Source organism: Condylura cristata, unplaced genomic scaffold, assembly GCF_000260355.1.
Source record: "Condylura cristata isolate star-nosed mole 26May11 unplaced genomic scaffold, ConCri1.0 scaffold00011, whole genome shotgun sequence".
NCBI lineage: Eukaryota > Metazoa > Chordata > Mammalia > Eulipotyphla > Talpidae > Condylura > Condylura cristata.
The window spans coordinates 15,861,368-15,873,508 of record NW_004567112.1 but is presented as its reverse complement, the minus strand read 5'-3'; the positions used below and the strand labels follow the sequence as shown (position 1 = coordinate 15,873,508).

The 12,141-nt window shown below is 49.4% G+C and overlaps 1 protein-coding gene across 2 annotated transcripts in view; it reads right to left on the bottom strand.

Moving 5' to 3' along the window:
- SH3PXD2A (SH3 and PX domains 2A) overlaps positions 1–12,141 on the bottom strand; it is a 193,514-nt gene that overhangs the window by 146,214 nt on the left and 35,159 nt on the right. For both annotated transcript variants that reach the window (XM_012723673.1, XM_012723674.1), the window contains exon 2: positions 336–416. In XM_012723673.1, coding sequence (XP_012579127.1) covers positions 336–416 — 81 coding nt within the window. The remainder of the gene's footprint in view (positions 1–335; positions 417–12,141) is intronic.

Here is a 12,141-nt window from a genome sequence, read left to right as displayed (position 1 = left end):
ATCCCCACCCTGGATGTCTACAGACTTGTCTGCTCATGCACACAGCATCCACAGCCATCCTCCCGCCCCTCCCCACTGGTTTCCTCCTGCATTCCCCCAGGCAAAGAAGGGTGACAAAGCATGACTATTAAGGCCATCTGAGGAAGTCAACAAAGCCCCAAGTGTCTGCCTACATCCAAAACACTTCTGAGCCCAGACAGACTAGGGAGATTCCCTCTCTGCCCCTGAGGATTCTGCTGGGGGTTCTCCAAATGAGTGGGGACATGAGAGGCCAGACCACCAGACTCGAGACTCAAGTCACTGCAAGTAGAACTGGGCACATTTGAGCAATTTACCTGCAGGTCAAAGAACTTGCTGTACCTCCTGTAGATGGTTTGGGACGTGGAGTCTGACCAGGTCACGTTGATGATATATACCTGTGGGAAAAGGTAAGAGCAGGTGATTACGATTGGGCTTCAAGCTGTACCATACATTAACTTTTACATTAACTTTGGGTCCTTCATGGCCAGGACCTCCTTTTTCTCCTCTGTCTCATGGCCCAGTGCAGTGTCAGATAACACACAGATATGGAATGCTGTACTTCCATATCTAAACATGCACACAACACACACAAATATAGCTAGCAGGACATTCAATAACATGTTAAAGGTGATTATTTTAGGAGGGTAAGATTATAAGCGGTTTTAATTTCCTTTTCATTTACATAGATTTTTTTTTTAAAAAAGATTTATTTATTTACTCATATTGAACTGGGGTACAAGCCAGAGATGCGGTGGGTGAGAGGATTCACCAAAGACAGAGTGGGGAGCAGAACAGGCAGATAACGAAGTACACTACTGAGGGGAGCAGCGGGCGGGTCAGGAGAGGTCTGCTCCATGTGGATCTCCTCCGGGGCAGGCGGGGATCGAACTCATGCAGAGGTGGCTTAAGCTTTTTCGTGCAGTGCTTTAACCCGCTGCGCCACCAGGGAGGGCCTCATTTACATGCATTTTATGCAATGAACATAAAATAAGAATTGTTTAAAAAACGTTTATCCCCACCGGTTCTCAAACTTTAGAATGAATGAGCGTCTACAAGGGGCCTTCCAAAATTGCAGGTGCTGGGGCCCCACTCTCTGAACTTCTGCACAAACAGACCTGGACTTTAGGGGTTCGGCATCTATATTTTGTTTTACTTATTTTCTAAAGTCTGTATAACACATGTTTAGGTTCTTAGCAAAACTGAACAGAAAGTACGGGGAGTTTCCACCTGCCTTCAAGCATACACAGCCTCCCCCACCATCAACACCCCCGCCAGAGGGCACACTTGTTAAAATCAGGTAGCTGTATTTTTAACAAACTGTGGAAGGTTATTCTGCTGCACTTGATCCTCAGAACTTACTTCAGGAGAGCGCAGGAATCGCAGGGATGCGTGATTCATCTCGGTAACCATGTTTGCTATCCTGAACAATCAAACTGACCCTTCAGACCAGTGCAGATTTGCAGGACAGATAGCAAATGGAAGATTTAGAGACTTTTCGGATGGAGGAATTTCAGGACCCCATTCCCAACGTCACCCTAACGCACAGTCAGGGTCTCCAAGGCTGTTGTCCCAGGACACCCCAGATGGCTTCCCAGCCCAAAGGAAGGCAGGACAGAAAAGCTGGAGGGGAAAGAACCCTGGCTACACATCAGGTCTACTGTTTCCAGGACTTTTCATCGGCTATGTAAACCCATAAGTAAGCCCATACCAAAGACACCCCCCTCTGGGAGAGGCCTCAGGATGAGGGAGTCACCTCACACAGCCTCAGGCTCTCCTGCTGAACTCCCCTCTGGGGCCTGCAGTGACCACCTCCAGGAACCAGGGTAAGGGGCGACACTATGAGATCTCACTGTCTGAGCACTGGCCTCACAGCGACGGTTCCTGGCCTGGATGCCAATCAGAATCATACAGAGGGTTTTGTAAAAACTCAGATTCCCAGGCCTCTGTCCGGGACTTCTGATTCAACAGCTGAGGGGGGAACAACAGCATGAGGAGAACAAATAGCCAGAGAAGCCAGGAGTCCGCCCTGGTGAGAAAGCAGGAACATGAGCAGACACGCCGGCACTGGGCTGCTCACCCTGCCAGGGGCTGTCTCACTGCTCCGGCTGCTCTGGCCATACACCATGGCTTTGGGGACTCAACCACAAATACTTAGGCTTACATTTCTGGAGCCTGGAAGTGCAAGATCGTGATTCCTAGTGCAGTCTGCTTCCTGGCTTTCAGACGATCGCCTTCTTGGTGCATCCTCAAATGGAGGAGATGGCCCCTCCTCTGCTTATGAGGGCCGTGTTCCCACCACCCATCTCAACTAACCCTGATTACCTCCCAAAACCCCCACCTCAAATACTATTGTATAAGGGGTTGGGGTTTTGACATGTAAATTTGGGGCAGACACAATTTTTCAGTTCACAGAAGGATTCTGTACCCAGGGGCATGAGGGTTTATATTAGGCTGCTTGTTAAAAGCCAGGAAACAAACACTGAACCCAGTGCCTTCTCCCATCTGATTTCTTAGCCTTGTACAGTGGGGAGTGTTTGTTCTCAAAGCCCTCGAGGAGAGTCATAAAGCAAATCAAACTTGGTTGAGTGATGCCAAACATGGGGTATTTATAGCATATTGTATATGATCCTGCTAAGAACATACAGTGAAAGGTCATCCCTATCTTCACATGTCCAAAATAAATAGTTGACTATTACCATATTAGACAGGGAGATGCTTTGTTTTATGTCATATGAAGACATACATCTCATACAATAAATGACAGAATCCGTCCATGTCCACACAGGTAAAGCCTTCATATGCATTACCTCATTTAATCTTCAGCCTAGTGAGGCAGGTGCCATTTTCTAAAGGAGAGTTGAAGGTCCCATATGCTAACTAATTTGCTCAAGGTCACACACCAATAAAATGCAAAGCAAAGGACTTGATCCTGAATCTAGCAGAGCCCAGCTCTTAAGCTCACAACCACAACAGACTATTTCCCTATATACGAATTTAAGAGAATTGATACTTAAATAAAACAACTTGATAGGAACGAATAACATTTCACCAAATAAAATTTTGGGTAATCTGAAGAGTCTGTACATCCCTTGCTTAGGGGCTGAGCAGAGAGGCACAAGGGGGATGTCAACACTGAGAGCCCAAGACAAAAAGAGATGGAACCTGGGGCCCAGACAGGAGTCAGCACTTAGGAATGCTACAAAACCAGACCAGCACAGAGGAAGCCCTCACACAGCGGGCTTCACTGTCTGTGGCAGGATACTCTGGGGCGTCACAGGGGTTACAACCACCCCACCCTGCTGCTGACTCCAGCTCTGGACTCCCCAAACCTTCACCTACAGTTCCTCTCCCACCTGCAGGCCCACAGATGTGGGGCAGAAGGCAGGTGCTATGCTGGCCAGGTGTGCCTCCCTGACCCAGCTGGGCCAGACGAATGGCAGGAGGCCCCAGGTGGCTGAGTCCTCCTGGAGGCAGCCTGCACTCTCCTGCCTGCCTTTCTCCCATCCAAACAGGCTGGGCCCAGAGGAAGGGCTTAACTGGAGCTTAACATGACCCCAGCTCCATCCTCACTAGTAATTAGGGGCTTCCCTTCACCTCCCAGGGAGAATTAATTGCAGGCTCACGGCCCCTGGCAGCTGGGAGGCCTCTCCTTCTGCAGAGGAGCTGTCTATGATCCAGAATGGAGAGTCACAAAGAAAGGGGTACAGCCCTCGGCAAGCAGCACAGTCTGGAGTCAGCCACAACCTAAGTTTTACTCTCAGACTCCTGGTATCTGCTGAGCCCCCAGCCCAGCCCCTCACACCCTCAGGCTCTTCTTTTCAACAGGCCCGGGACGGGAGGCCTTCCAGCCGCTAGCCCTGATCCACCACAGTGATGACCACTGCAGGGGTGCTCATCCTTAGTGGCAGGGCTGGGACCAGAATCCAGACCCAACTCCTGCTCCAGTGCTTAATCCAAGCATGCTCCCGGTTAAAAAGTCCTTTCCTCATTGTTCTTCTGTTGAAGTCACAGGGAGTCTTCCCTGTCTAGCTCTTAAACTGAACTCACAGCCTCTGGAGACTGTTTGACTAAAGATACGTCCTTTGGGGCCCTCCCTGGTGGCACAGTGGGTTAAAGCACAGCACAAAGAAGCTTAAACCACTTTCTCATGAGTTCGATCCCCGCCTGCCCCGGAGGTGACCACATGGCGCGGCAGACCTCTCCTGACCCACCCGCTGCACCCCTCAGCAGTGTCCTTCGTCGATCTGCCTGTTCTGCTCCCCACTCTGTCTCTGGTGAATCCTCTCACCCTCCGCATCTCTGGCCTGTACCCCAGTTCTATAAATAAATCTTAAAAAAAAAAAAAAAAGATACGTCCTCTGGGGCACTAGCCAGAGCAGGGCTGTTGAGCACTGTCCCTGCACCCCACAAGCCACAGCTACCCACAAGAACAGTGCTGTAGTTGCCCCTCAGAAACCTGTCTTCCTTGTTGGGCTAACATCTTGCACCCCAGGCCCTCAGTAAGCATGATGGTGACTCAGGGGTGGGGGAAGTAAATCCCCATTTCCAGGTTCTCCCAAAACTCTAGGATTTACCAGAACTCCCTCTCCCCTCCCCCCCACCCCTCTGCACAGACCCTCTATATTCTGAGTTGGGGAAGTGATCAGAGGCCTCCTGGAGATAAGCCCAGAGATCCAAGGATGACTCCAGGCCCCTCTCTCGCATCCAGGCAGGAGGCCCCTCTGCTTTCCTCCAAACCTTGAACATCCTAGATTATGGCTCCAGATGAACAAAGGATACACAAAATTCCAACCCAACCACTCTCCCTGCCCCACAGCAGAGCTTCTCAAGCCCTTCTGTGCTGGCTGTGCCAGCACTGGGAAGCTTAGCGATAAGCCACAGAGAAAGAGCAGGTGGAGGGGAAGGGGACAGGGCAGAGGTCAGCTGAGAAAGCCAGCTCTGTTTACTGGGCCTGTGTCGGGGCCCAGATAAACCCTCCTCTGGCCACAGGAGCAGCACAGATAGCATTACCCAGCAGCTGGATCGCAAGAACAGTTTGGCAATTAGACATCCTGCTTCCACACACTTTACTTGGGGTTATGTTTCCCGGGTAGAGTATCTCTTCCTTGTGGATTTAAAAAACCCATGGATTCTGTTTCCCAGTCTCTGGCCATTTCAGGCAGATGGCAGACGTCAATGAAGCCTCACTGCTGACCCGCAACTGAGCCCGCCCCCCCAATACCCCCCTCAGGTTCTCCTGCTGTGCTCAGCCTGAGGAGGCGGAGGTCTCCACCTCAGACACAGCTACTCTCCAGAAACTCCCCAGACGTCTGCAGGATGCCTCAGTCCAAGCAGCCCACCCACTCCGAGCCCATCTTGGGCTGCCTTCCGTCTGCTCAGCTCATTAGGCCCAGAAATGTCTGAGGCTTCCAAGTCTTGCTCCTTTCAACAAGAAAATGGCCTTGATGCAAATCAGAACTGCAGCTCCACTCCAGAGCTTGAACGAAGCCCAGCCCAGTTCCCGTGGAAGGATGTCCATGATGGAACCTGGGCTACAACCAGTTAACCAGGGGGAAATTAGGGCCCAATCATTCCTAGAAGGTCTAGGACCTGCCCCATGTTTAATTAGAAAGTGCCAGTAAATATCTGTTGCTCCCTTTGTTGACAAAAAGCACTTAGAGGTAAGAAGTTGGAAACTGGAGGAAATCGTATATCTTCACAGCACTATGGCTCAGCTTACTAAGGAAGGACTTGTTTTCCCTGGGCCCCAGCCAGCTGCCCCTGGCCCCAGACCAAATGGAACTCCCTGACAATCTTCTCCCACCTGCTCAGACCACCATGGGCTGGGATCCTCGGGCTGGGATCAGGGCTGTTGCATACAGTTGCACAGGTCGTTCACTGCCCAAAAGTTGTCCAGTCGAGGAGAAATTATGGGTTGAAATCTAACCCATAGTGCACACCCCAAACTATGTACCCTGGCTTGGGGCTGTATGCACACAGGGGAAGTGGCACCTTATTCTAACGCACATTCAGAGGTTCCAGTCAGGACACAGCTCCTCATTCACCTGGGTGGGCTGTCACTGCTTTTCTAGGGCCCTTGAACTCACAGTATCTCCTCAGGATCTCTTCAACTTCCCCACATCTCATTATGAAGGGATGCCTAATATTAGAGATGGACTACTAAAGAGTACGGGCCCAGAATGAACACAACCCAAAAGCCAGGAAAAGAGAGTTTACATGTGGGAGCAGCTGTTGCGACTTGCTGCTGGTAGAGCTTCATCATGTCAAGCTCTACCCCAGAGAAGTGATGCCAACCCATCTCAGGTACCACCAGCCTTCTATCCAAAAGCCAATGTACCAAGGGAGGAGAGGGATGGACCATGACCCCCAAATTAGGCCAGCCTGGGCCTCAAAATCCAAACCACCTTCAGGGAAAAGGATCCCAGTGCAAGCAGCTATACCAAATGCTGGGCCCCTGCCCACCCCCTCCTGCTAGGCAATGAAGGTTTTGTTCCCAAAGGCCAATCTTAACACTTTGCTGCACCCAAATGAGAAAGTCCCTGAGATTCTAACATCTGAACCAGATCTACGAGCCAGCAAATCTGGGCCCATCTTAGAGATCTCATAGTCTGTTTTTCAGAATCTGTTGGTTCTTTTATGTGCTTTTGCTTACTAATTATTGGCCTGAGCAATCCAGCATCGAATGCACCATGTCTGTTTAACATTGGGTGAGTGTGTCCCTCCCAGGTTCCCCTCTCTGCAACTACTACCTCTTCCCTCCTCCCCTGTGACTCCCCAGGTCTGCCAGTCTGCTCTGCACCCTGAAATAATGACTGGCTGGCTGATCTAATGAATGAAGCCCACAGAGATTGAAACATCAAAGAGGTGGCCAGCAGTAACACTTAGTGCCTGCCCTGTGCCTCCAGAAGCAAATGCCCAGTGGCCACAGAGCAGAACCCAGTGCTAGAGCCTTTGCCAACCCAAAACCCTCCCAGCAAGATCAAGTTCAGCAGTCTGCCACTACTTGGCTAGCTTCTGAGCTCAAACTGAGAACACCACACATTGTCACGGTATGGTCCTATTAAATTTCTAAAAGCTTCTCCTCTGGGGTGGAATTTTGTCCTTGGGGAGGTGGGTGATGCTGCAGATTTAGGGAACAAACACCACATGAAAGTCTGGACCTGGAGGGAGACCTCCACCTAGCACACATTAACAGGCTGGCTGCAGGGTCAATGGCCAGTGGGCAGAACACTTCTGGTGCTCAGATGGCCCCACTTGGGGCTCTCTCTGGACTTCACGTTTATGGGGTCATCACAGTAAGTGCAGCAGAAGCAAACCCGGAAAGGCTCTGGGAGGGGTGGGGTATGTGCAGGATGAATCTCTTCATCCCCCCATCTACGTGTACCCTGTCACCTCCACAATACAGAGGCTGCTGCCACTGGCTGGTCACCTTCCTCTGTGAAAAAGACCTGTTAAGGGGAGGTGGAGGCAGAGACAATGAGCAGGCGCCTGCACCTTAGCAGATCCTGCTGAGGGTGGAAGCTCACTGAAGGCAGGCACCCTAGCAGTTAGCATGACACTGTACACCTGAAAGGTGCTCACTTAATGTCCCCTAAATAAGTGAAGGGACAAAGCACCAGCAAACATCTAGCAAGTGCTCCCAGAGCCAGCATTTGCGCCAAGCAAAGGATAAGGCCAACTTCCCGCCCGCCAGTCCTTTATGCTCAGTGGGGGCAGCCAGTCTGACACCCACAAGTCAAACAGGGCACAGTGTCATACAGAAAAACAGGGTGTCGAGGGTGAGACTCCAGAAGGACCACAGGCAGTGAATGACACATGACAGAAGAGGAAGATGGCTGTGAAGGTATATGATGGACTTAAATCTTTGTTCCACTCTGCTGTGTGGGCTTGGCCAAGTGTACCAGGCTTTCTGAGTCAGGCTTTTCTGAGCTGCAAAGTGGTTCAAGTGGGGAGGTCCCCCTAGATGTGGGAGGCACATGGGGTGCTCAGCACAGGGTCTGATGCACAATAATTGCTCAGGGCACATTTGCTATTCAGACACCCAGGAAGAGAGAGGGAGTGAACCAACTTCTTTGCATTTGCCATGAGACTTGGATCGTGACACAGGAATAGACGTAAGAGGGGGGCAGGAAGTAGGAAATGGGGACACAGATGGACAGGGACACACACACACACACACAGAGACTGGTGGAACCACTACTAATAACAAGCCTGGCCTGGGAAAGTAGAAGAGCGAAAAATAACTGCTGCCCAGGGCCAGGAAAACAATGGCCATCCTGGGGGCCACCCTGCAGAAAGGCTGGGCAAGCTGCGGTCAGCCCTCTGGGGCTGGAGGCTTCTCTTTTTCTTTTTTTCACATTTCCTGGAGGGGAAATGAGTGTATAAACTAGGAGCTCCCAGGATTTACAAAGCCTACTCGGACCTGAAAAAAAGGTTCTGTCTTTACAGAACCAGAAGAAAAAGGGCATAAAGAGTCAGTCTGTACAAACCCTTTTCTTCTGTGCACAAACAACTGGTTTCCTTGAGAAAAATAAAACCACACCCATTTATTGAGCACTTATTGCTTCCAGGCACTGCTAAGCACTTTATTCAGGAGACCTCACTTACTCTTAGCAATGATGCTAAGAGGAAAATGTGGTTCTCACCAGTCCACAAATGAAAAGACAGTGAGGCAACCATCTGCCCCGTCAGCTGGAGCTCAGGCCCCAGAGCTCCGCGGCCGGTCCTCTGTCCTTTTTGACGTCCCATTACAAGGATTTGCCCTCCTGGCTCAATCTGCTGACTGCAAGTGTGGGTGACCCTCAGTCAGTGGGAAGCCCACGTGGCAGGTGGGCAGGGAATGCTGCCAAGGGGCCGTGCTCTATTTTGCATGGTTTAGAATTAACTAGATCTGCTACATGAAGAGGAATTACTCTTTATTTGAGCCTCCATTTCCCCGCCATAAAATGTGAGCAACATTACCCGTCTCACTAGGGCTATTAATGAGAACACAAGTAAAGAAGCTCCAGGGTGCCCGGGACACTACATCTGCCCAGTAAGTTGACCTTCCTTCCCTCTTCTTCCCTTCAGAGTACCATGGTCTCATGCACTCAGAATTTCCTCCTCCTCCCTAGAAGTTTCTGGAGGCACTCTGGAGTCCAGAAAGGAACCTCCTTTGGGTTTCCAGAGTTCTGGGCATGGTCCCAGGTACCCCCCACAATACCTGGGGGAGAGTGTTTGGGCCTCTGAGTCTTCCTCGTTCCAACCCAGGCACCGCCTTCTTATCCCAAGCCGGCTAATCAGAACAAAAAGGCTGATCATCTTACTCAGCAGTGTTCCAATAGAGAGGCCCAGCAATTGGGCAGTGTACATCTTGGGTAACTCCCAGAGCCCAAAGAGCACATATGCCCAGGTTGGGGGAGAAGGCTCACCCTATTTTGGAAATGGGAAGGAAATCTAGAAGCACTGATGTTTGGGAGTGAGGGTCCTGCAACCTTAAACAGACATGTGCTCTATGCATGATGGAAAGAATCACACTCGTGGGCTTCCATTTGGGCTTCTAGGGGATCTAGGAAAGGGTTGGAAAGTGGGACTCTCACTCCACGCACTCCCAAACCAATGACTGAGCCAGACCCACTGACCTGGACACACATCCTGTGAACGTGCCCCGTCCCATCATCACACCCTGGAGAGCAAGGCAAAGGTTAACACACACAGCTTGGTTTCCTCTTCCTGGGAAACACGGCCATCAGGCGAGGCCAGAGGCCAGCGGGCTCCTCCACACACAGCCTGCAGGGGAAGTGACCCCACCGTTTCCTCTCCACCATCTGACACACTCACCCCTTCCTCTCTGCTGTGCTCAGCAAAGCTTCACTTTTGACACAAAGCACAGATCGTCATCAGGCATTCTGCTGCACGCAGAAGACGAGAACATCCCATTCCAACCTCCATCTCCTTGGACTCAGCAATTTCACCACTAAGAATTTAACCCCAAGAGTGTGTGTAACTATGTGTGTTGTGTGCGACTCTGTTTCCAGCAAAAAATAAAGAGCACTGATGTTCATTTATTCAAAATAAAGTATGCTTCCCATACCTGTGAAAGGTAAGGTACAGGGCTCTCTGTACTCATATGCTGAAAAAAAGAAAACAAAAGATTCCGAAACAGTATGACACAATAGAATTACCTTTATTTTGGAGGAAGTGTATTTACAGGGGGGCTGTGTATGTGTGTGTGTAATATACATTTTTAAAGTCTGTAAAAATACAATAAGCTGACCACAGCATTTATTTGGGGTAAGAGAAAGAGAACAGGAATATTTTCACCTTCAATTTTGGTATTTCATTTCTTTTGAACAAGGATGGTTTTTATAATTTCAAACAAGATTTTCTTATTAGAAAATAAGTGTGTTCTCTTAGCCAGTCTCCTAACTGATGCCACCTCCCAGACAGACTGTTAACATCCAGGGTTTGTTCACTGAGTAGAGAGGGCTGAGGGAATTTCAAGTTCAATGTGGACCTCTGAAGCCAGCCAACGTCTACAACCCTTCCATACATGCAATCACCAAGTGCTTCAAAAACACTATCTCCCAGCCTACCCCTGACCATTTAAATCAGAGTCCAAGGAGATGGGGTGGATGTTGGCAGTTTTTAGAGCACCCCAGTTGAGTCTACTGGTTGTTATAAATTGAGAACCATGAAGCTGGACCATAACCGAAAGGACCACTGGACAAAATCACTCTTTAAAGAGAACTATTAAGAGTCAGCTCTGCCTTCAAGAGGTCTAATTTGGGAGTTTGTACTCATTGTTTTTTCACCAAATTCTTCCTCCAGTTTTGGAATTCTACAACTCAAACAGGGAAAAGGAAGCAAGAAGACTGGGGTTCATCTGTCCTTAACTGTGGCCATGGCTTTGCTTTATCAGCCTTTGCCTACCCCCACTTCCAGAAAGCCAACATCGGCAACTGAGGGCAAAGCCCACCTCTTCTCTGCTCCAGGAAGAACAACTGAAAGAATCAGAGGGGCCAAGCCCACAGAAAGACTAGAAGAGACATACAACAGCTGTTCGAAATAGTTAAAGACAATACGGGAAGTTCAACTCCAGTTGTACCCAAAAGAAGGCAGTGGCTAATGAGTGCAAAATATGGAAAGCAGGTCTTTACCCAGCGTCAGGAAGAACTTCCCAACCCGGAAGGGGCTGTTTTGTGATACTATGGGATTGTCAGAGTGGGTGTGGAGACCACCTGTGATGTTGCTGGAAAATCCCCTCCCACTCCGCCTTCTACTTCTATGAGACCAGAAACACTTAGCAAGTTTTAGCAAAATCTACCGGGAATGCAGCTCCTTTAACAAACAGTTTTCTAATCACAATAAACACGGCCCAAATACCAGCTGAGCTCCAGGGTGCTGGGTGCTGGACTTGATGGTATCAAACCAATCTGTCTCCCCAGAGCTTAGAAGGGGTATATTGGCCACATGTACAGCCATTTCTGATCGTCCAATAAGATGGACTGCAGGGACAGAAACCGACTACAGGGGAGGCAGTCACTTTTGATGATTGCGAGGGCCTCTCAGGAGACGGTGTTTGAGCTAAGCTCTAAATGCAGATCTTAAGAAGATGGCTGGGATCTCAGTTTGGTACAAACCTGGAAGAGAATCTTATATCACATTCAGAAATTAATTCAAAATGCATCAATGGAGGAGAGGAAATATAGGCTCAAATCTTCATGATCTTGCACTAGTCAACGACTTCTAAAATATGACACCAAAAACATAGCAATTAAAGAAACAGAAATTGGACTTCATCAAGATTAAAAACTCTTGTACTTCAAAAGACACCAGCATGAAAGTGAAAAGATAATCTATAGAATGAGAAAAAAATTTGCAAATCATATATCTGATAAGAGACTTGTATCCAAAGAACCCTTACAACTCAATACCAAAATGAGAGCATCCAGTAGAAAAATGAGCCAAGTATCTGAATTGAGTTTCTTTCAAAAAAGATACACAAATGGGCCCTCCTTGGTGGTGCAGTGGGTTAAAGCACAGCACTGAGAATCTAAAGCTGCTTCCGCATGAGTTCAATTCCCGCCTGCCCCGGAGGTGACCACATGGCGTGGCAGACCTCTCCTGACCCGCCCACTG